Source organism: Panulirus ornatus, chromosome 56 (assembly GCF_036320965.1).
Source record: "Panulirus ornatus isolate Po-2019 chromosome 56, ASM3632096v1, whole genome shotgun sequence".
In the NCBI taxonomy this organism is placed as follows: domain Eukaryota; kingdom Metazoa; phylum Arthropoda; class Malacostraca; order Decapoda; family Palinuridae; genus Panulirus; species Panulirus ornatus.
The window spans coordinates 13,898,744-13,924,784 of NC_092279.1; the positions used below are offsets into that span (position 1 = coordinate 13,898,744).

Sequence of the window (26,041 nt, forward strand, 5' to 3'; positions counted from 1 at the left end):
CTAGACCATGGATATTGAAATTTTACAGATTTTTGGAACATCTTTGAAAATCTACTTGTATCTGATATGCACATAACCAAATAATCTTTCATCTTAAATTTTGAATTTCATAAACTTCCTGATGATATACCACAAATTCTAAATCAAATGAGATTTGTGAAGATTGCAGATTATTATGTATACCACTTTATCAAAACCTTATCTATAAGGAAACAGTCAGAAATTTGGGAAAATTAAACAAGACTCTTAGATATAATTATATAATACGGCATTCAATGAGTATGCAATAGTATCACTAAATGCCTATATGAAAAGCTTTGTAAAAATTACCAGTTATGAATATCTGGTGCACTATCAATCAATAGGCCTGATGCCAATGTAGATACCACCTGAGGTAGCAAAATATTCTAATATTCTGTAAGCTTGGTATTCTTACATCATGGATCTGTATGAAAACTTTCCCAGATAAGAATACTTAATGTCTTTACCACATTTTCACTCACAGCCTGATTGGCTTTCAAGATCAATTAGCTGTTAATGTTTGCTCACACCTGGTCCTACAATAAGAGTTCTGCTCATCAAACATATACAGCAAAGATGAACCATACAGTTATGGATTAACCACTTTACTTTTCCATTTACTTACCCTTGCTAAATCATTTGTGACTTTTATTATAAATCAGTTTATCAATGAAAGTCTTATAATAAACTCATCCCAAAATAATTGTTTAGTACAAAAAAGCCTTGCATGTGCTATTTTGATCCTATTCCAATATCATAATCAGGTATCAGTAACATATAAAAAATACTGTACGTACTCACTTTATCAAATTGTCAGGCAATGATAACAGGTGAAAGTTCATCTCAAATCAAAATTAACTGTACATGAATTCTTATATTCATGTGTGCAATTTCATAAATCAAAACAAACAAAATGCTACGATTTAGGAATTTGTCTCAAAAAGGTGTCTAAACACAGTGGTATGATAACTACAGCAAATAAATACAGTATATCTATATATCTATTCATAACTAACTGAGGAACAATTTCCATCAAAGAGTCCCAGTGTTACCCGGGACCTTTATAAGGGCTCCTCAGCCTAAGGCTGTGCTACTTCCTGTAGCTGGATATTGTAGAAAAGCTGCAAAACATAGGAAATTTTATCTATATATTAAGATGTGTGTGCAAATGGAAAGAAGGTAGGTCAGTGGTTCCAGGTAAACATGGGTCTCCAGAGGAGGTATGTGACCACAATGCTGCTGATTAATTTGTTGATGGATGAAGTGGTGAGGGAGGGGCAGGTCTGTAGTCTGTTAGGTGCAAGAAGGCCTGGGAGCCAAGTTAGCTGTTGCTTGCTGTTGAATTGGCTCTAGCAGCAGAGCTGAATGACTAGGAGAGTGTGTAAAGAGAGAAAGACAAGAGTAAATGTGAACAAAAGCAAGGTTATTTGGATTAGAAGTGGAGACATAGAAAGGTTAATTTAAATTTGAAAGGGTAGAACCTGGAAGACGGTGGTGTAATAGATACCTTTGAGATGACATGGCAGTAAACAGAACCAAAGAAGTCAAAGTGAGCCACAGAGTGGATGAAGGGAGAGCGAAGTTACTGTCTGAGAGAGAAGAGATAGATATGTTTGATGGTATGGTAGTTCCAATGATGTTGTATGGATGTGAGGTATGGGCCCTATTTAAACAAGTATGGAAGAGGGTAGATGTGTTGGAAATGAAATGTTTCAGGATAATATATGGTACAAGGAGGATGAATCAATCAAAAAACAACTAAAAGAAAGATGAGTAGTAAGAGGATCATGTATGAGAGATCTGAAAATGATGTAGTGAAATGGTTTGGACATACGAAGAGAATGAGTGAGGAGAACAAGGGAAAAGGGGAAACCATGGAGGTGGTGGAAGGATGGTGTGAAAGAAACCTTGTGTGTCTGGTGCTTGAACATTCAGAAGGGTGCAGGATGTGCATGGGACAAAAAGAACAGTAATGACAAGGTATTTGGGGCCGTGCTGTCAATGAGCATGTGATGTGGTCAGGGTAAATCATGGAAAGATCAGTGAGGCCTGGTTACTGATGGGGATCTCAGGTTTTGTCACACTGTATATAACAGCTAGAGAGTGGATATGAATTAATGACACTAATCTTCATCTGATCCTAGTACTGCCTCACCATTACCATCATAATCACTATTATCAAAGTATGCTAAAATTCAGTTCAAATAAATGAGTAATGGTATTTCACAATGAAACTATTTGTCATGGTCATATCATAAGGTGTGATTGGTATAATGAAAGGTGGGATGGAGTAAGCTGATCCAGAGGGCTTTGATGTCTGTTATAATACAGAAATACTAAGCTTAAAAAAAATCAGTACACTATCTGTCACTTCTGGTGGTAAGGATCTCCAAATTTTCAGGCCTTTGTCTTATGAACAGCATGATAATGAATGTCAATAATATTTTCTGTGAAGTTATGATAATGTGCTATGATCACAAGAATATGATAACCTGAGCATTCAAAAGGGATGATATAATGAACACCTCTACAAGCCACGAAGATGATACTATTCCACAAGCCATACATTACTCCCAACTTCATACAATGCAGTTATAAGAACTAGCAATGCTGAACCTTGGATATCCATAGAAATCTAATAAAACTGTGTTCTTTCCTTTATAAAATAACTATACACAGATTACGGAGCTCCCTTTGAAAAAGACAAAGTTGTTATGATGTAATCCAGTTACTTCAGTATATACAAAATCAGATTACATCCAAGGTTCACAACTTGCTCTTCATTACACTGCCAGAACAAAACTGAACCGGGACAACTCCTACAAATTTTTATGTACATTAACAAATCCATCCTCTTGGACTTAATGTGAGGATTCATACATTCACCAGACACCATTGAGCAATTCACTGCTTAGGAGATGAGTCCCATAAAAATAAGGTTTCTTGGTATCATAAGTTTAAAAATTGCACTTAGGCTATTTTTTATGACAAAAGAAGACTAGTTTTATTGACATAATCAAAACTGAAAACATAAATAAATTTTACAGTAAAACATCCAATCTAATTTCATAAAAAACTATAATTTCATTACCCCGAATTACATATGAATATTCACAGCATACATTGGAAAAGACTGTTTGGGTCATTAATATGACCTAATGATTACAAACATTTACATTACAATTACATTACAATAATCAACAATCATAACATAATCATTGTTCAATTGCCAAAAATTTTATGATCAATGTTTCATAAAAAAACTACTTGTGCACTGCACACTTGGGTGTCAGAAATTTTACAGCACATTCAACAGAAATGATGTATTAAGCACAACTTAATAATTGATATAATTTTCAAGTGTACAATAATAAAATTTAAATCATGATTGTTTAATTGCACTGTAAAGACCTTCCCTAATTATTTAATGTGATCAATGTCGTGTGGCATTTACAGCGACAAGAGTGTGACCGTCTTCCACAGCTAATACTGGTACTAGTGAAACTGTAGCTATTCCTTGAGGGACTGCTTCTCCTATAGCTTGCTGTAACAGAGTTCGGGACAAACCCCCACTACGGTAATAAAATGCCAGTCTCAAAGGAATTGTGGTATCAGCTTTAGTGACAGTATATTTGATGACCTCCTCTAGTATCTCGGAACTTAAGTCTTCTGGTGAAAAACAACCTGTAAAGAAATCAAGGGTATAAAAAATGAGTTTTTAAGCTATGGAAAGCTATTTGTTCCTATTTGAGAAGCCACTAAGGAATGTGAGAATGCCAGTGTCATAAAACTGGGACAACCTGTTCCCTTCAGGAGCCCCCTCAATGGATTGGCCATGACAATATTCTCTCCATGACAAGTTAACTCTCCTACACCTGACATATAATCAGTGTCATAAAACTGGGACAATATCTCAGTTAACCTTCCACCTGACATTAAGAACAGGATAACACTACATTAACTACTTCTCATCACCCACTACCCTACAAACAAGAGCTCCCATCCCATATCCAAAGCAACCATGTAACCACTTTATCAGACTGTAATAACAGTACAAATGTTCTCAAGACGGTTAAACTATGAGGATCCATTTAAAATAGTGTATGAGGTGTAAGGAAAGTAGGCAGTTTCCCACTTATAGATCTAGGAGGCACATGCAGTATTTCTTTTCACCTCAGCCCCAGCACGACTCTGATGCTTTAGAGCTTTAAAAGTAATAAAACCACATAAATTATTTGAAAAAAGAATATCATTTGAGGATTGAGTTCACAAATTTACAGCAATCCAATGAAGATCATTTAGAACTTACTGGCTGTTGTGTTTACTGCACATATTGAGTTGTCATGATACCATCTACGCCTTAATCTTACACTAACATTTCCTCTGGTATATCCTTTCTCCTCATCTGTAAAAGATATCAAAAAAGTTATAGAAAAGCCATAATTGTTTCAGTATCTGCTGCAAAAGAGTCTGATTACCTTTATACTTCAGAAATGCCATAGTAAAATATTCAAGATGATTGTGGAACATTTTTTATTGTATAACTATCATACTCTTTCTTTGCTTTTTCAAGTACTTGCTGTTTCCAGAAATGGTTACAAAACACAAAAGCATTATCAGAAACAAACAATAAATAACAAAAGAATTTCAAAGCCCAATTCAGTAATCATATACTTCAAATATCTTCAAGCAAAGTCTGAATGATAGTACATGTAACCCTAGTTTGTGGATATACATACATTCAAATTTGTCATTTTCGACACAGCTCCATGTCTGCCACTCCACTAATGCAGCACGAGGTAAGGCAGGCACCACAACATAGGTTGAGATTTGAGACTCACTAAGACGTGCCATCATCCTCCGAGCTACACCTATGTCAGAAAGTCTCGTCACAAAACAAACTCCCTGGAAAACAAAAGCCATTCTTATTGCTACCCCTTTTTTATACTAAAAATTGACAGCTGGAAAGGGAGCTGTGGTTTTGGTGCATTAAACAATAAGGAAAACCTCAGTCTCTTTTTCCATTCTATTTCTAAAAATGACCAGCCTTCAATCATAGAAACTGTACTCTGATTATGTCAATATTATCTGTGAAAGAGATGAAGAGTGAACAATTTAGAGTTGATGGTATTTCAGATTAAGAGGCAATAGAGGCATCTTGTGTGATGATGGTGTGAGAGGAGACATTAGTCTCAAAAATTATAAGGTATATAAACTTTCAGGCACATATAATAGCATCCTTCTTGTGTCTTCATAATATTTTTTTTATCTGTCCTAATTCAAACTAAACTACATTTGTGTACACAATAAGTTAATAAAATATTTGGTACAAAAGGGTATGTGATGGATATATAAATTTGATTAACAATCTTACTGATGAGAAAGTACAAACACATACCTGTACAACAGCTCTAATATCTTTAGAAGGAGCAACTGCTGTAATCACTCTAGAAACATGTCGGAGAGCAAGGCGAGCTTGCACTTCTACACCTCCAGTTACCACCTGTAGTGTGCAAGGCACCAATCCAATCATGCCTGCTACCACTACCACATTGCCTACCTGATAAGAAGAAAAAAGACATTTGACTGAAATACTCATATCCCTATTAAACAATCCTACTCAATTTCTTATGTGCTAATGGTTACACCAAGAGCAGAAATCACCTGTGGTAAAGCTGTATCATCAAAACTGAATGCATGGGAGTACAGTATTGTCATGGCCATTCTCACTCCAAGGAGCATTGTATAATAATTTTCTTTAATACTTAATTGCTTCTCCTGCCTTAGCAGGCTATCATCGAGAACAGATGAACACCAGCCTCTGCTACATGTATGCATTCTAGAGCTGTCATGCATAATGCATCAAAGATAGCCTGATACCCACGGTCAAGCCCTAGAACACTTCATATAACTTGGTTCAGCCTATTGTGACAGTAAGTCTCTCCCTATATACCACACTGATCTAATTCATTCTAACCCATGCATTCCTCTCATCCTCCTGAATTTTCAGCCCTAAAAACCTAAAGCCACCTTTCACTTAATTCTCCCATCTTTTTCTTGGCTTCCCTCTCCCTCTTTCTTCCTCCAATTCTCCAGATCCTCTTTGTTCATCTTTCTTAACTCATCCTCTCCATATGCCTGAACCATTTCAGCAAATATTGGTTAGGTCTCTCAATCATAACTGCTCTTACTGCCAAAGCCAGGGATGGATTTAGGAATGTAAAGACCATGGAATATGCCTGACCAGTCATACATTATCTTAAACAATCTGGACCATACATCACATGACTTTTTCATCATTTAGAAAATTTAAACACAAGTCTGCATCATATAAGCCATTGAAAGGTAGCTATCAAAAGGACAATGCAGCACATCAAAACTTCCTTGTGGAACAAAAATGGATTACTGGGAAGATGGATTAAAGGGAAGGGTCCTTCGATGGACAGATTACCTAAGTGGATGGAAACAAAGAATGCATGTCAGAAGTCATTTCTCAAAATGGACTGAGGTCAGTAAAAAGCATGGAGGAATGTATCAACTGAAAAAAGGGACCTTGACAAACTTCACAGTTGGTGAGATCATGTTTAATGAAGTCCATCCCAAGTAAATGTAAAGTAACGAAGATGGATCACAGAAAATGATGGCCTTGATATGATCATCATCTAGCAGGAAACAAGCAGCACAAATCTATGTTACAAAAACTTAGGAGTCAGCACTGTCCCACTTTATCAGAATTATCAGGGACACCATGTATCTACCAGCAAATAACAGAAATGCTCTACACATCATACATAAGACGAAAATCAGAACGTGCTTCTAAAATTTGGTCACCACACCTAAAGAATCACAAAGTAGAGATGGTCTTGAGGAAAACAACAAATATGGTACATTAGGAGAGTTGAGTTACAGGAAAAGGCTAGAGGCTTTCACTATCTCTCTTTTCACCAAACCATTCACCAAAAGTTTCTCACTTGAGATGCCACCTCAAAGCCAAACACCCAACCTCAGTCATCCCATCACAGTGCCATCCCTTCTTTTGATTTTGTCCCTGCATTAACTCCTGACTATACCCCTAAGACATTCCCAAACCATCCTTTCCCCTTAGTCTTCACAGAATAGAACATCCAAAGCATCTCCCCTCAAACACACCACCTATATCTCCCTTATCCTCATCCTGGTTATATACACTCACATCAGACACCTGAGCCTATGAGCACTCATTGCTTTGCTTCTTCTTCTGTTCCAATAACTAAAAATCAAAATACAAGGGGGATTGGGTCTCCAGCCCCTGCTCCCACCCTCCCATCTTCTACAACACAGAGGGAATACGTGGGAAGAATTCTTTTCCTCTACCCCCTTGGGATAAAAGGATGTGGAAAGCTCCCTTTCCACATGCAGGCCCCACAAAACTTTCATGGTTTACCCCAGATGCTTCACATACCCTGCTTCAATCCACTGACAGCAAGTCGACCCCGGTATACCACATCATTCCAATTCACTCTATTCCTTGCACGCCTTTCACCCTCCTGCATGTTCAGGCCCTGATTGCTCAAAATCTTTTTAACTCCATCCTTCCACCTCCAACTTAGTCTCCCACTTCTCCTCGTTCCCTCCACCATTGACACATATATCCTCTTGGTCAATCTTTCCTCACGCATTCTCTCCATGTGACCAAATCATTTCAATACACCCTCTTCTGCTCTCTAAACCACACTCTTTTTTTTACCACACATCTCTCTTACCCTTTCATTACTTACTCGATCAAACCACCTCACACCACATATTGTCCTCAAACATCTCATTTCCAACACATCCACCCTCCTCCGCACAACCCTATCTATAGCCCAAGTCTCGCAACCATATAACATTGTTGGAACAACCATTCCTTCAAACATACCCAGTTCTACTCTCTGAGATAAGGTTCTCGCCTTCCACACATTCTTCAACGCTCCCAGAACCTTTGCCCCATACCCCACCCTGTGACTCACTTCTGCTTCCATGGTTCCATCCGCTGCTAAATCAACAGATGTCTAACACACTTCACATCCACCAGTTTTTCTCCATTCAAACTTACCTCCCAACTGACTTGTCCCTCAGCCCTACTGAACCTAATAACCTTCCTCTTATTCACATTTACTCTCACCTTTCTTCTTTCACACACTTTACCAAACTGTCACCAGCTTCTGCAGTTTCTCACACGAATCAGCCACCAGTGCTGTATCATCAGCATAAAACAACTGACTCACTTCCCAAGCCCTCTCATCCACAACAGACTGCATACTTGCCCTTTCTCCAAAACTCTTGCATTCACCTCCCTAACAACCCCATCCATAAACAAATTAAACAACCATGGAGACATCACACACCCAGGCCGCAAACAAACATTCACTGGGAACCAATCACTTTCCTCTCTTCCTACTCATACATATGCCTTACATCCTCGATAAAAATGATAAAAACTTTTCACTGTTTCTAGCAACTTACCTCCCACACTACATACTCTTAATACCTTCCACAGAACATCTCTGTCAACTCTATCATATGCCTTCTCCAGATCCATAAATGCTACATACAAATCCATCTGTTTTTCTAAGTATTTCTCACATACATTCTTCAAAGCAAACACCTGATCCACACATCCTCTACCACTTCTGAAACCACACTGCTCTTCCCCAATCTGATGATCTGTACGTGCCTTTACCCTCTCAATCAACACCCTTCCATATAACTTCCCAGGAATATTCAACAAACTTATACTTCTGTAATTTGAACACTCACCTTTATCCCCTTTGCCTTTATACAATGGCACTATGCATGCATTCCTCCAATCCTCAGGCACTTCACCGAGAACCATACATACATTGAATATTCTCACCAACCAGTCAACAACACAGTCACCCCCATTTTTAATAAATTCCAGTGCAATACCATCCAAACCCGCCACCTTACCGGCTTTCATCTTCCACAAAGCTTTCACTACCTCTTCTCTGTATATCACACCATTCTCCCTAACCCTCTCACTTCACACACCATCTTGACCAACACACCCTATATCTGCCACTCTATCATCTAACATATTCAATAAACCTTCAAAATACTCTTCCCATCTCCTTCCCACTTCTCCACTACTTGTTATTACCTCCCTATTTGCCCCTTCACTGATGTTCCCATTTGTTCTCTTGTCTTACGCATTTATTTACCTCCTTCCAAAACACCTTTTCATTCTCCCTAAAATCTAACGATACTCTCACCCCAACTCTCATTTGCCCTCTTTTTCACCTCTTGCACTTTTCTCTTGACCTCCTGCCTCTTTCTTTTATACATCTCCCAGTCATTTGCACTATTTCCCTACAAAAATCATCCAAATGCCTCTCTCTTCTCTTTCACTAACAATCTTACTTCTTCATCCCACCACTCACTACCCTTCTACTCTGCCCACCTCCCACCTTTCTCATGCCACAAGCATCTTTTGTGCAAGCCATCACTGCTTCCCTAAATACATCCCATTCCTCCCCCACTCCCCTTACGTCATTTGCTCTCACCTTTTTCCATTCTGTTAAATACAAAATACACATTGTGCAACACAACTCCACAATACTTATGGACTTAACAATACCTTTACAGCTTGGCTATATGGACCAATATTGGCTGGTGCCCAATGAGAGATACCCTGGACGTGCATGGTGGTACGAGACCTGGGGTGTATCTGTTCAGGTTCCTCTTCAGCAGTCACATGACTTTGTTTCCAACCAGTCACTTCTAACTGTATTTGCACATCACTTGGGAGTGGTACCTAAAATAGAGATGGGTTTTTCAAGAAAAATTTATAATCAACCTAAGACATACAGATTTAGATAAAAATGTGAAACAAATTATCATCTATCAACCTATCTATATCTCTGATGCCTATTCCCTTCTAGAACTTCCCCATGGAAAAAGTCAACATAACTGGTGAACTCCATTGCCGCCTATCAGCCTTTCATGTCTCACCCTTAACAGACTGGCAGAGGAACTCAAGAAAAGTGTTTTCCACAGCTCCTACTTAAGTTCTTACTGACTACTTCTACCTAATGTTCCAACCTATTATGTCTATCTAATGCTCCCACTTAATATTCCTACCTACTTCTTCTTACTAATGCTCCTGTCTAATGTTCCTACCTACTACTCCTATATACTGCTCCTATCATTTTGCCAAAAGGCAGGGCTAACACATGGCACTCACCACAAGGAAAATCATAGTTATGAAAAATAAGTTGTATGGGTTCAGTGTTGTCAAGTTTTATGTGTGACAAGGAGATATTGTATGTTTAAGGACAGAATGCCCGCAGTCCATGTGTGGGGTAAGGCAGAAACAAACAATGAAGTCAATCAGTACTTTCTCAATATCTATGTAACAGACAAATACAAGGGAAATACCTGTCTATTATATGTAAATATCATGCAAGGGAAAACAGTGTTCTAGAATATCAAGTAATGAAAGAAAAATAAAGCAAATTGTATAGCAAACAAATAATGTTAACAAGTTAAAAGTACAGGATATAAAGGAAATTCAAGGACAGTGAGGTATGTAAGCCATTATAGAAAGTACAAAAGCAATGAATATTAAGCATAGCAAGTATTCAGACAGATGGAAGTGCAAGACAAACAAAAAACACTAATCCACTTTTGTGTCACAAAATGAAGTAAGAGGATTCATATTATTGGTGTAAAGTATGACATGAACAATGTAGTAGCTGGACTACATTGTTCATCATGTTTCTATTCTATTATACATCCCTGATGCCCTTGCCGTCTGGGAAGTCCCATCAATGGAGTTGCCACAGCAAAAGTCTCCACTTATCCCTATCCTTACATGTCTCCCTTGCATTCTTCAACCACTTCTCTCTTCCTTGCTTCCTGTGTTTTATACAATAATATTTCAAAAACCATGTAACAGCATTGATCAATAAATGTTAAGTATGATAACCATTATCATCACACAGTTCAAGTACAAAATATCAGAGATCTATAATAAAAGCTAAATTAAAAAAGATTTGATGTGAGTATAGATAGTGAGTGGTTATAGCCAGAGGATCAAGTGAAAAAAGTCAGTCAACATTTCTAAACTGTTCTGATATTCTAGAATATCTACAAACATACTCCAACTTAATAAATTCATTAAGAATTTTATTCTATAATTTTCATGAATCTTAAAAAAATGTCCAAATGGAGGAATCAATCAGTTCTTAAAAAATAAAAAAAACATGAAAACTAATAACTGAATAATAGGTGATCACTGTGTACAACCTAAACTGCACAATAATGTCAAAGATGATAATGTGGAATGGATGTCAGATGTGGAAGGAACAAGGAAAAGGGAGAAACCAAAGAAGAGGATGAAGGATGAAGTAAAAGATACTTTGAAGCTTGGGGCCTGAACATGCAGGAGGGTGCAAAGTGTGCAAGAGATAGAGATAACTGGTGAATTGTGATTTAAAGGGATGATGTGCTGTCAATGGGCTGAACCAAGGCATATGAAGCAGTCAGGAGAACCACAGAAAGATCCATGGGTATGACTGTGGATAGGGGACTCTGGATTCAGTGCATTATACATGACAGCTGAGGGGTGGATGTGAACAGATTAGGCCATTTCCTTTTCTGTTCTTGGTGCTACATTTCCTTTTCTGTTCCTGGTGCTACCTCATCAATGCAGAAAGTAGTGAACATGTATGAAAAAATTAACAAAAGTACAAACAAGAGTGTAGTAAAACAAAAAAGAAAGAACTCATAAAGATCAGAGGACATAAATACAAAATAATCATAGTAACATCAAAGAACTACTTCAGTAAAAACAGCATAAATGGTATAAATCTATGCACTAAGTAGCCCAGTATAACATTAGATTGGTTGCTCTTATCTGTTGTAAGCAATGCCTAGATGACATAATTGGGGTACAGCTCTACCTACCTCTACACAAACTCTAACAGGAGGATTGACTGAGAAGTGTCTGATGTACTGGGCATTGAGTGGAACATAATCATTTATATTCTGTACGTACATCTTCACAGAAACTAGGTGATGTAATCCCATTTCTTCTCCAAGCAGACATTCTGAAAAGAAATATCACAATAACAATAACATTTTAAACAGCAGAATGGCTGGCCTTAGTAATGTACAACCATTAGAGAAGCATCCTTTCTAATAACGATGATTCTTTTTGATACCTGAAGATCTTCACCCAATAGGTAATGTTAAAATGGTTAATCTTCGGGAGGAATAAAATGTGGGGGGGGGGAATCTTTTACTGAGTAACCTACCTTACTCTAACCCAATAATATAGAGTCCACAATTTGCATTAATACTGCAACACCAGTGTGGGAAGGCAAATAACCTGCTGGACTAACTTGGGTTGACTGGGGGTGACAATTCTTCAGGCAGAGTAAGCTACTAAAGTCAACTTGTTGGTCTGCCATATACTCACAAACTATACACTAACCTTTAATGATTAGAAGCTTCCATTTTCATCTATTATCATTCTTACTAGCTTTTTCTTTTTATATTTCCTACAGTACAACTTTGTCAAAAAATCTCATTCTTTTCCCATATTGTTTCATATATAATAGAGGCGTGCCGATTTCATTAGTGTGAGCTAAACCAATAAGCAAAACTTAATTACGCATATATATTACTGCTAGGTCTTTGACACATGAAGATGTGAAACTGGTTAGTACCTAAAATACCTGAAGATGATTCAGGATAAGTTAGACAAGTCTGAATGTGAAAAGGTGATATCATATCAAAAGAGCTTGACCACAACCATTTAATAAAACAGTGTAAAGCCTATTTTACACAAATAAAAAGAACAGAGGTAATCTATACCTAATAATCCACAGATTACTTGGAGAAAGATGATTAAAACATTAAACTATTCCTCTACAAGTGAGATGAATTGTTCTATCAGCTGATATGAGTCCAATAGGGACTTAGCTGGACAATTATACCCGATGTAAAAGAAAGAAAATGACATCCACAGATATTGGTACAATAGGAAGAGAGTATGCTCCTTATATATACTTCATGCTAATGACTATACCACTGTCCTAATTCATCTCTTAAAAAAAATGTGTGTGGCCGATGAATATATCACTCCCAAAACAATACATGAAAAGGGTGGGAGGTACTACCTCAAACATTTTCAAAACTGCTTTCCAAACTTATATTAGTCACCTGGAAGTGGACAAGGAAGATGAAGTGAGTCAGGAATATAAGTTCCTAGGTACAATGATGAATGTGTGGAAAGATAGGTCACTATCTGGAAGGGAAAAGGTGGGCATGTATGGATGCAAGGCATGGGCTCTTGATGAAAAAGTACAAAGAAGAGTGAATGTATTGGAAATGAAATACTTGAGAACTGGAGTTCACCAGTAGTGGAGACTCTCTTGCTGTGGACATCCCTTGCAGGAGTTCCTGGAGGGAACAGGTGTCTGAGATGTAAATAGATGGATAGAGAACAATATGTGGAGTGAGGATGGTTGACTAAGAAACGACAGGGTATGAGAAAGGTTTGGTCATAATAAAAGCATGGTTGAGAGAGCTGAAGAAATTGAGCTGAAATGGTCTCAATATATGGGTAGAATGAGTGAGGTAATGGTGATGAGAAGGTATATGAGTCAGAAGTGAAGGGGACAAGTAGGGATAGGCCAAACTGGAGATGGAAGGACAGAGTAAAAGGTTTTGAGTGCTTGGGGCTTGAACATACAAAGGATGTAAGGCATGCAGGCAATAGGAGTAAAAATGGCATGATTTGGTATATACATGGGGTAATGTATTGTCAATGGACTGAACCAGAGTACATCCAGCAGCCAAGGAAAACCATGGAAAGGTTTGTGGGGCATAAGTGTGGATAAGGAGCTGTTGTTTAGGTGCATTACACAAAACAGCTAGACAGTGGATGTAAGTGAATCTGTTGCTACCTCAATATTGCAGATCATGAAAAAAATACTAAAGGCAGATTTGCACCTTCCACTTTCTTCATTAGCCATGCTTATTCGCAGTAGCTGATGAATGTATTAGCAAAATTTCTCTAAGGACACAGGTTCCTGTCCAGTTCAAAAGAGGAAACAAAACTAAACCAAAGCTGACACAAGGGACACTGATAATCATTAAGATAAACATCACACCTAAAGATCATTTTTTTTTCAGCCAATCTGCAACACCTTCTAGAATCTGATCAAGCTAAGAAGGGCTGAGCAAATAATCATTTAATAATTTCCGGTGTGGAAGCCCTACCCAACATATCTGACCAGTAAAGTTACTGATGTTTCTAGATCATCAAAGGGAAAGATACTACCATGGGTTACACTTGAAAAATAGCATTCCCTAAAAGAACATATGGTATATTTAAAAAAAATGAAAGAAAAAACAAAGAAATTTTTTGGTAGAACTCAAGAGTCATTCATGCTGATGTGTAACACATTAAGATGCATCAAATTTTCAGAAGTGGAGGGGAGATATGATCATACTACTCTAAAGATTAAACAGATTACTCCTTTTGACTTACTGAATATATAGCTACTATAACCAGTACGCTTGAATTACAAATTTAACTAAAAAATTTAGAACATGGCAGAGAAGCATATTCCAACTACTGTACCTACAGTCAAAAAATATATCTGCAATACCTTGCCTAGGCATAAAAACACCTCATGTTCATCAAAAGAAGTCTAAAGAATACAAGAAAATTGTTTCACTGGATAAATTACCATACATGTTGTAATAAACTAGTAAACCTTCCACTGCTCCAAGCATCACATGACAAGTAACAATATTACGGTCCTGTTCCATGCATCATATATTTCATTAGCTCCTGCCATCATCTAAAATTCCAGCTGATGTTTAGTTCCACCAATTACCCATAGATGTTATTAGCAGCCTAGTAGCACAGCTAGAAGAAATATTACACATCTTAGTCACCCACAGATCATTAAGGAAAACGCGAGTAAGTCATCTTGATGCAACTCCATATTTACAAACCCACAATTGAGTTATTTCTTGAACACAAGAAACAATTTCTCTTGTAACAGTACATATAATTCTTATGCAAATATATGTACATTTTCATTTACTTATGTAAATAAGGTTCTGCTTCTGTACATGATACGTGAATAAGTGCATATCATGCATGTGTCAAAAACATGTATATGTAAAAACTCACATATGATATGTATGGATACGTGCAATCACATCTGGATAAACACAAGTGTGCAATGTGATTAGGTGTATGTAGGAGGAAATAATTGGAAAAAATAAAATGTTATCATAAACATGCCACCAGCCTATGTCCTCCCATGTCCACTCAACAACCTCCCTTTCTGGATGCTTTCTTTCTTTTCATGAAAAAAAATTATGCAGACATTTATTGTAAATATTCTTTTTTTCTTTCGTTTTGAGGAAGGGTAATTTCCTTGGAACTTCAAAGTTTAATGGTTAACAACCAAAAAAGTTTAATTTATTTACAGAGAGCAATGGCAGAGATAACGCATGTTCCTAAGCCTTCACTGAGAAGCCACAGACCCTGTAAGTAATATGTAGTGCCTCAGCCTGCTTCAAAGGAATAAAAGTATTTTTGCTTGGAGCTTACTAACTTATAGAACACTAAGACTTAGTAGGAGGAATAATATCAAAAGGTCCTTTTATCAACAACCGTTATTAAACACTGAATATCTATGCTGAAGACTAGTTCTGAAGGAAGGACTGTACGCAAGAGTAAAATTTTTGTTAATGCAATAAGCACAAAATGAGAAAACTTGTATGTCACACCACCAAACATTTCATTCAATCTAAACTAATCAGTAGGATGAAAGTAATGTATGCTTTTAAGCTGATTCAAGCCCTTATCAGAGAAATACTAGAATTAGAAAAAGTACTTTGAATAACCCACTTACCCAGTGAGTTGGATATGATATAGTCACCAACCATGAAGCTTTACAAACAGATGAGGACAGACTTTCTGAGGCTTAATCACGACACAGAAAAGTTCTGCAAACCTGAAATTCAGTGCTTTTTCTCCAAGACCTGAAATTCACACTGCTATTTCTCCCTCTGGCATGAAAAAAGGAAACCAAGAATTAGAAGTAAGCTACAAAATTCATCCCACCACATAAAGAAATCTGTCGGTACTGGGTACTGGGGAAGAAGGGCCAACAGCAGAAACATATGAAATGCTTCCCAACATCTCCAGATAAGCGTAAGAATAACCATATGTGAATGTGATGGCTCTGGAAATGTTTAAGAATGATAAAAAAGTTGAAGTCTCTCCCCTATGGCTAAATATGCCTATACCGAGGGCCTTAAAACAAATGACTGAACTTCAGCTGAAAGAAACTTATGCTGTGGAAATACAATTATTTTTTATGATCTATCCAACAGCTGCTTTCCTAGAAATGGCAAAACATAAAAAACTTGAAACTTACTGCCCAAAAGACAATAAACAGAGTGAGCTGCAACCACAGTAACAGATGAAAACAGCTAGGTCAACAAAAATCAGAGAGATTGAATTCCCTTGCATCATCCTATGGGAGAGGCAAAGCAGAACACTATCCATCTCCTGTGTGTTGTTAACAGTGGTTCGATATGCAGGAATGGTGGACAAAAATGCTCCTCTTCTTTATCATCACTTTCCAAATGTAGCAAAAGTAAGGGGAGGAAAAGTGAGGATTTTCTTTTTGAAGGCCCAATTCCTGATGCTACCTTGCTAAAATGGTAAAGTGACATGACTTTGACTGAGACATCCTTTTGCTGTGCCATGTCAACTCAGAAAAAATCATCAACTCTCTTTATGATGCAACAAACAAACTACAAAGAACACAATTCAATGAGAAGGAGCTATGAAAAAATTGAAGTTTACTTTATCAAACCCTGGTACAAATTAAGAGGAACATGCAAAAGTAATACATATGCTAGATGATCCTCACTGTTAGTAGAAAAAAATTCAAAGCTCAGAATGTTTTTGCAAGCAAGAGATCATAATGCCAGCTGAGGTTACCCCTAAATTCTCCATAATCTACTGTTATCTTCATAAAATCACATCATATTGTGATAGCTCAGTGTTCTATTTTGAAAGCAGCCTTTTCCATTACCTTTCGTCTGTAGTTGAGAAGATTTAGGAATAAAAATATTAGACATCCTGAATTATGCAATAGTTTAACTTCATAATATTGAAAAATTTCAATGATACATTATGGAATCCTGAAATGTAAGGGAAATTAAGACCACCTTAAAGAACAAATAGAAGTTCAATGAGAAAATTTTATCAATCTTTATGAACTTTATTGGCAAAGGAAACCCCATTAACTCTACTGGCATCCGTTGACCAGCTTGGATGACAAAAACTGTCCAATAATGAAAATGGTAAACCTACAGCCACATACCTTACATCCCATAAACTAAGCTCTCGTTTTATTAAATGAGCAAGCATTAATTTATCAATATAATGGCTGAGTAAACTCTAGCAAAAAAAAATCATTATGGCCTTTTTAATAAGGGAAGGTCATTTGCCTCATCACAGTGGTTCAAATAAATTTCTCTAACTAACCAGATGACTGACTGAACAACTACCTAGAAGATCTGTCAAATATAATCTAGTACAAAGTCTTTGCTTACAGCTGGGAAAAAAAACTTTTAATAAAATGCTTCTGAAGAGAAGCTTAAAAGCCATGAGAAATTAGATATCTACTTACTTTAAGAAAGAAGTATATTATCAGTTAAAAAACTGTTCACCATCAAGGAACCCTGGCAGACTCAGCTGTTGAAGTGCTCAACAAACTAGTCCTCTTGGTATCTGTCTGCAGCAGGAAAATGGTTTAAAGATAAAGATGGGGTCCATATGGACTCCATATCCTTTCTAAATATCATATTTTTGGTATTCTTTGTCACATAATATGGTAGTATTGTCTAACCTCTCTAATGTTACTGCTTGCTTTGTAGCATGGGTCAACAGCATCTCTTATGACATTAAATAAAATACATAGCAGGAGCATATGCGATCCACTGCACAGAAATGCTTGTCTCTAAATCAATTTCAGTATTCAGTTTCTTTTAGAATCCTCAAATTCATTAGAGTATTTCATTCTTCATATAAAATCTATGGTCATGATATCCACACACATTTCCCAAAGTAGTATTATTAATGGGATCCCTAAAAACTAAATTTCTTCATCTAATATATCTAACTGAAAGCTACCCCTGAATTAAAAGATTACATAATGAACAGAATACTAAAATTCATTTGGAAGATTTATCATATATACATGCTAAAATGTAAGTTACTTATATCTGCTTATGGCATTATACATTTCTTTCATCACATAATACTATTCATATTACAGTAAACTGTAAAACCAAAAACTGTAATCATAAAATGTAAAGCACCACAAGAGAATGACCAGACATGGTTTATGGATTGTGTAGGGAAATACAATATGGAATTAATAAAGTATAGCATATTCCAAGGAGCCATGCAAAATAATGACTTCAAAATACAAGTTCATATCAAAGTTCCATAACTATACATTATAAAGACTGTGTTTAAACTTCTAAACATTCTCTGAGATACAAAATACTCTCAACAGTCTCTGCCATAATGGCCAATAAATATTCATCCATGCTTGGATGTATAGCTGGATGTGTTTAATCATCTATCTTTATTAATATGTTTGTACAAGAGAAAGGAGGGGAGGGGTGTCTAAACTCATGGAGCCCCGTATCCTGTACCTTCTTTATTATCATATAACTTTCTGAACTTCTGTTTATTATCTGAATTCATAATTTCATTAACTAACACATTCCAACCATCCAAGACTCTAAGGCTGAAGAAGCAATTTAGATTTTTTTCAAAATGATTTCAAGCAATTTCTTTTTAGTAACAAGTGGTTGTTATTTCTTTGCATCTTTCAAACATGCACCACTCAAATTGGTTTGGAAAGTTATTGGCTGAACCAAGTCTCCCCTTAATCATCTCTCTTCCATAGTCTGCAATTCTGTGGTGTCTAACAATGGTCTGCAACTCAAGTCTTTTATTTCACTTACCATCTTTTTTGTCTTCCTCTGGACCTTTTATATTAGATCATTAATATGGCTCAAATTAGACCTACATTACTATAAACATCTCAGATTTTACAAAAGTAGAAACATTAATCTATTCCTCTCACTGACTAATACTCTTTGTTCTATCTTTACATATATGTAACTACCTAGTAGTAGTAGTACCTATTTGTACTACATGGGAAACGAGTTTGAAATTTGTGAGGCCTCTTGAACATTTTCTACAATCATACTTCTTAAATTTATATAAGCTGTCTGTATTTACCTTTCTTCAGTCATTTTACTCCATTCATCCATCACTTTTTATAATTCTTTACATTTTTTTAACAATTTTCAAGCTTAATTTCATGTTATGCCCCCTGGTTGCTCAATCCTACAATCTCTATTAAAAACAAAGGCTGTTATCAGGTCACCTTTAATCTTGTCTCCTCTAAGATACCCTACTCTGGATCTTCTTTAACAGCTTTTTGTGCTTCTTTAGGTGTGGTGGTCAAACAAAAGAAGCATATTCTAATTTTGGCACTGTGTAGGTTATGAACAGCTTGCTAAATATTTCCTTATCAATATACTTGATAGTTATTCTAATATTTGCTAGCATACAGTTTATCTCCTTAACTATTCTCCTAATGCGAAACTCTGGCAACAGGTTGGTAAGAAACTGACTCCCAAGTCCTTCTTATTTACAGAATCCTGAAGTTTATTTCCTGCAAGATAATAATAATTCTGAAGCATTCTTTTACTCTGTCCCATCCTCATTACTTTGCATTTACTCACATTAAATTTCGTCAAACATGAATAAGACCAACTTCACAGTCTTTTCAGGTCCCCTTATAGGATGATGCAGATCTCCTCACTTTTCACTTCCCTCATGACCTTTGCATAATCTGCAAACATACTTCAGTATAAGTCCATACCTTTATGCAAGTCATTTACACAGATCAAGAAGATTAACAATCCTAAGACGAAGTCCTCTGGGATTCCAATGGTGACCTAAACCCACTGAGAAAAAGGCTTCTCTACCATGAGTCCTCTGTTCCCTTCCACTGTGATAGTATTCTATCAAATGAAAGAGTTTCCCCCTTCCTCTGTAATTCAAACATTCACTTTTGCCCCATTTGCCTTTATACAATAACATTATAGAAGCATTCCAAAATCCTCAAAAACCTTACTTTGAGCCACAAATATAATGAAAGTCTTAACAATCAACAAGACAGCAACCCCTTTCTTGATAAAGTCAACTGAAATCCCATCTACTCCAGCTGCTTTGCCACAGTTCATCTTACACAAGACATTCACCACCTCTTCTCCCTTCACCCAAAACACTTGCCATAATTTTCTTGCTCTGGATACCTCCACATCCCAAGCAACCACATCAAGCACCCAACCATCTACAACATTAAATAGTCCTCTGAGTATTCACTCCATTTCCCTTATACCACATCTCCACCTCCTCCTCAATGATGCTACAATTTGCTATGTTGTTCTCCTTACGTCATACACTGGACTCTGCCTGTATTTGGTTTCTGCACAGGCAAAAAGTTACCTTCAGCAAGGATGTACACCATCATTAGTAAACAAAGATTATAATCCCATCCTTGAACTCACCACTCTAAAAGATCTATCAATTTCCTGCTATCATCTGTAGCATATTCCACATTTCTGAAGCCACAGGAGCCCAATAAAGGGTTCCTGAGGTCATATACTTTTTTTTTTTCCAAAAGAAGGAACAGAGAAGGGGGCCAGGTGAGGATATTCCCTCAAAGGCCCAGTCCTCTGTTCTTAACGCTACCTGACTATCGCGGGAAATGGCGAATAGTATGAAAGAAAGAGAGAAAAGAATATATATATATATATATATATATATATATATATATATATATATATATATATATATATATATATATATATATATTTTATATTTTTTATTTTATATTTCGCTTTGTCGCTGTCTCCCGCGTTAGCGAGGTATCGCAAGGAAACAGACATAAGAATGGCCCAACCCACCCACATACACATGTATATACATACACGTATATTCCTATGAGTCCACGGGGAAAATGAAACACGATAAGTTCCCAAGTGCACTTTCGTGTAATAATCACATTATCAGGGGAGACACAAGAGAGAAATATAAGTCAGTTGATATACATCGAAGAGACAAAGCTAGGAAGCCATTTGGTAAAGCTTCGTCTCTTCGATGTATATCAACTGATTTATATTTCTCTCTTGTGTCTCCCCTGATGATGTGATTATTACACGAAAGTGCACTTGGGAACTTATCATGTTTCATTTTCCCCCTGGACTCATAGGAATATCTTGATCACGCGCAAAATTGTGATCCTTTCATACAGATATAGGGTGTTTTGGTCGAGGTGGCGTGCAAAGTGAGAGGGTTAGGGAAAATGATTTGGTAAACAGAGAAGAGGTAGTAAAAGCTTTGCGGAAGATGAAAGCCGGCAAGGCAGCAGGTTTGGATGGTATTGCAGTGGAATTTATTAAAAAAGGGGATGACTGTATTATTGACTGGTTGGTAAGGTTATTCAATGTATGTATGATGAGGATTGGCGGAATGCATGCATAGTGCCATTGTACAAAGGCAAAGGGGATAAGAGTGAGTGCTCAAATTACAGAGGTATAAGTTTGTTGAGTATTCCTGGTAAATTATATGGGAGGGTATTGATTGAGAGGGTGAAGGCATGTACAGAGCATGAGATTGGGGAAGAGCAGTGTGGTTTCAGAAGTGGTAGAGGATGTGTGGATCAGGTGTTTGCTTTGAAGAATGTATGTGAGAAATACTTAGAAAAGCAAATGGATTTGTATGTAGCATTTATGGATCTGGAGAAGGCATATGATAGAGTTGATAGAGATGCTCTGTGGAAGGTATTAAGAATATATGGTGTGGGAGGCAAGTTGTTAGAAGCAGTGAAAAGTTTTTATCGAGGATGTAAGGCATGTGTACGTGTAGGAAGAGAGGAAAGTGATTGGTTCTCAGTGAATGTAGGTTTGCGGCAGGGGTGTGTGATGTCTCCATGGTTGTTTAATTTGTTTATAGATGGGGTTGTTAGGGAGGTGAATGCAAGAGTTTTGGAAAGAGGGGCAAGTATGAAGTCTGTTGTGGATGAGAGAGCTTGGGAAGTGAGTCAGTTGTTGTTCGCTGATGATACAGCGCTGGTGGCTGATTCATGTGAGAAACTGCTGAAGCTGGTGACTGAGTTTGGTAAAGTGTGTGAAAGAAGAAAGTTAAGAGTAAATGTGAATAAGAGCAAGGTTATTAGGCACAGTAGGGTTGAGGGTCAAGTCAATTGGGAGGTAAGTTTGAATGGAGAAAAACTGGAGGAAGTAAAGTGTTTTAGATATCTGGGAGTGGATCTGGCAGTGGATGGAACCATGGAAGCGGAAGTGGATCATAGGGTGGGGGAGGGGGCGAAAATCCTGGGAGCCTTGAAGAATGTGTCGAAGTCGAGAACATTATCTCAGAAAGCAAAAATGGGTATGTTTGAAGGAATAGTGGTTCCAACAATGTTGTATGGTTGCGAGGCGTGGGTTATGGATAGAGTTGTGCGCAGGAGGATGGATGTGCTGGAAATGAGATGTTTGAGGACAATGTGTGGTGTGAGGTGGTTTGATCGAGTAAGTAACGTAAGGGTAAGAGAGATGTGTGGAAATAAAAAGAGCGTGGTTGAGAGAGCAGAAGAGGGTGTTTTGAAATGGTTTGGGCACATGGAGAGGATGAGTGAGGAAAGATTGACCAAGAAGATATATGTGTCAGAGGTGGAGGGAACGAGGAGAAGTGGGAGACCAAATTGGAGGTGGAAAGATGGAGTGAAAAAGATTTTGTGTGATCGGGGCCTGAACATGCAGGAGGGTGAAGGGCGGGCAAGGAATAGAGTGCATTGGATCGATGTGGTATACCGGGGTTGACGTGCTGTCAGTGGATTGAATCAGGGCATGTGAAGTGACTGGGGTAAACCATGAAAAGCTGTGTAGGTATGTATATTTGCGCGTGTGGACGTATGTATATACATGTGTATGGGGGTGGGTTGGGCCATTTCTTTCGTCTGTTTCCTTGCGCTACCTCGCAAACGCGGGAAACAGCGACAAAGAAAAAAAAATATATATATATAAATATATAAATAAATGAATATACATATGCATTCACATATATGTGAGTGCACAATTGCATAGTAAATATTATTTCTTTACCATATATCTCTTTTCTGTAAGCAGTATCTATTTGTATTTAAGAAATGTAAAATGTCCACAAAACCTATAGAAAAACAAACAAATCATACCTTTTACTTTGACGATAGCCTCATCTGCAGTTTTACCACAGAAACTACCAGCAAAAGTGAAACCTGTCATGGTACGGACAACACTATAATTTGAGCCATCTTGCACTTGGGGAGAAGGTACAAGGTTATCCTCAAAGGGCCCATAACTGTGGAAGTTATATTACATTAAGCTTCATGTACATCAATAATCAAAGCTAAGTACAATGTTTGAGAAAAGTCATAATGAGAACTGTGGTAGGATGGTACAACCAATGAACTCAGAGGGGTACAGGATATCACAGAAACACCCACAAGGCAAGAAGAGCTAGAACTTCTATAAAAATAACAGAAAGAAAAATAGAGAGAAAAATGTCTCTAAGTATTGGAAGATTTGTTGAAAAATGGATCTCTAGTGTGAAGAGTGACTATTCCAAAGTAGGAAGCTGCCTGATTTACAAAGTCATGATACTGGGGAAGAAAATCCTTTGAAAAATGAGGATAAACCAGAGAAATATTGCATCATTAGGAATCTACTTAATGAAGTAAAAGATGAAGTATTCACATGGTGTGGCGATAGGTACATACATATAAGGAAAAAACCCACGTGACACAAATTACAAAAGCTATAAGGAACAACCTACAGTAAGTTGTAAGAACAGAATAAAGGTTTCAGTGATAATGGGGCTATCAATATGCAGCAACATGCAGAAATGTACAGTGAGCATGATCTCAGAAGCTACATGGGCCACTTCTTGTATATCATGAAAGGCCATACAGGATAAAATGCCAGTAAGTGTACAATCTCATGAAGCTGATTTTCTATGAATAAAATGCGGGAGACAGCGACAAAGTATAATAAAAAAAAAAAAAATAAAACTGTTAATTGGATTACCAACACACATTCATAAGTGTTTGACACTTAAAATATTAGAAATGTGCCACAATGATGTATGAAGATGCTCACTCCATCTTATATGCTAGAGGATATGCCTATATGATCAATGATTAAATTCAACTCCCTACAAAGACACAAAGAATGTTACATTAGTAAAGAGTACATCGGTATCTTGGCACAGTTATGTTTCTGGACAACTCTTCAAAAATCAAAACAATTTAACAACATCTAATGAAAACTTGTGAAAAAGGTACTGAAAAAGGTGGCAATCAGGATTTGTGCTGCTGGTGGAGTGGGGTGGACTGGAGTAAGGATTATAGTGAGGTAGGGAGAAGTGCACATTACCTGTCTGCATCACCCCTGGATTATCTGATTCAGCAACTATTGCCATATCACAGGTAAACCAGATATCAAACAGACAGCTTCTGAAAAGTGTGGTGTTGAGGGTTTTAGGTGCTGCTGGAGTGGGATGGGAAGGAGCGTGAGTAAGTAGAAGGTGAGGGAGGTGTGCTAAGATTGTCTTTACCATCCCCTGAATCATCTCATTCAACAAATGTTTCTATATCACAGTTAACGCAGACAATATTTGATGAATAATTACTTAAAAACTCTGGAGATAAGGGTTTAGGGTGCTGCCAGAGTGATATGAGGTAGAGTAATATTCTACCTTTGTTAATCCCTGAATTATCTGATTTAGGAACTGTTGCTAAATCACAGGTAATACATACTTTTCATAGCCCTTCATAGCTCCGGGATTTTCTAAAGGAGAACAAGCAAGAGACTGTTTACAATCAAAATCTCTCTAAACATTCTTTCAAATAGGGGCTTCAAAATTTAAGGCCTGTAACCACGATACCTTCTACTTCAGTCAGTTTTGAGATACTGTGACCTTGGGGAAGTAAGCCCCCCAATATTCAATGCCCTGTGTAGCTTGGTCCAGCAGGGACAATACTCAATCCAATGTGATTGACAATGAAACAGAATGTCAAGAGATTTACTACGTAAATGTCTCCACCTGCCCCCTTCTCTCATCACCTGAAAATGTCTGAGCAATATGATCAATGTAATTTCAAACAGGAGAGCTTTTGCCCAAGGATGGAACCAGCTCTTCAGGTCTGTTTGAAGTGACAAGCAGATCAGATGGCCATGATGGCCATATGAGACCTTAAAAGAAACCCATAGGCTATTTATTATCAATCATCAATGAAGTAATAAAAATTTTAAAAACTATATATTAATATGGCATGTGCTTTCACTAATGACCAGGGAGAGGCTAGCTCAGTATCACATATCAATATTTCTACAACATATCTAAAAATGCCATATATCACAAAACAGGTCAGTAGCTAACCCATGGAGCTAGGAAACTTATCAACTAATAAGTTCAGCCAAAACAGGAGCCAAGCTTTCCACAAATTCACTATATATGAGAAACTCTTTAACTGTGTTGTTGAAGATTTTGCAAATGAAAATGCCGAAGTTATGGTTACACTGGAAGATTCAACCATTGTCCTCCATAATAAGAATATAAAGAATAATAGGTGCTGTTGATTTAAATTAGAATGTTTGACATGTCTAAGCACACACATGATATATATTATTTTTTGTAATTTGATTTATATTTTATGACATATTTTGTATGGATAGGAAGATTAAAGTTCGTCATATTGTTGAAACTAGTTTTAGGGAGTGTGAAAGCATACGTGAAACGAAAACAACTCTTGGTTTGAAGTTTGTACTGTTGGCTAAATGAAGTGGTTTCATTTGGATATAA

At 37.1% G+C, this 26,041-nt stretch overlaps 1 protein-coding gene across 3 annotated transcripts in view; it reads right to left on the reverse strand.

The window, feature by feature from the left end:
* Positions 1 to 246: 246 nt before the first annotated feature.
* The window catches only part of LOC139765915 (uncharacterized), a 40,041-nt gene continuing 14,246 nt past the window's right edge, over positions 247 to 26,041 (reverse strand). For all 3 annotated transcript variants that reach the window (XM_071693869.1, XM_071693870.1, XM_071693868.1), the window contains 7 exons: positions 23,394 to 23,539; positions 11,968 to 12,110; positions 9,638 to 9,814; positions 5,420 to 5,581; positions 4,761 to 4,926; positions 4,331 to 4,426; positions 247 to 3,705 (listed from right to left, as the gene is read on the reverse strand). In XM_071693869.1, the coding sequence (XP_071549970.1) occupies positions 3,455 to 3,705; positions 4,331 to 4,426; positions 4,761 to 4,926; positions 5,420 to 5,581; positions 9,638 to 9,814; positions 11,968 to 12,110; positions 23,394 to 23,539 (1,141 nt within the window). In that variant the 3' untranslated portion in view covers positions 247 to 3,454. The remainder of the gene's footprint in view (positions 3,706 to 4,330; positions 4,427 to 4,760; positions 4,927 to 5,419; positions 5,582 to 9,637; positions 9,815 to 11,967; positions 12,111 to 23,393; positions 23,540 to 26,041) is intronic.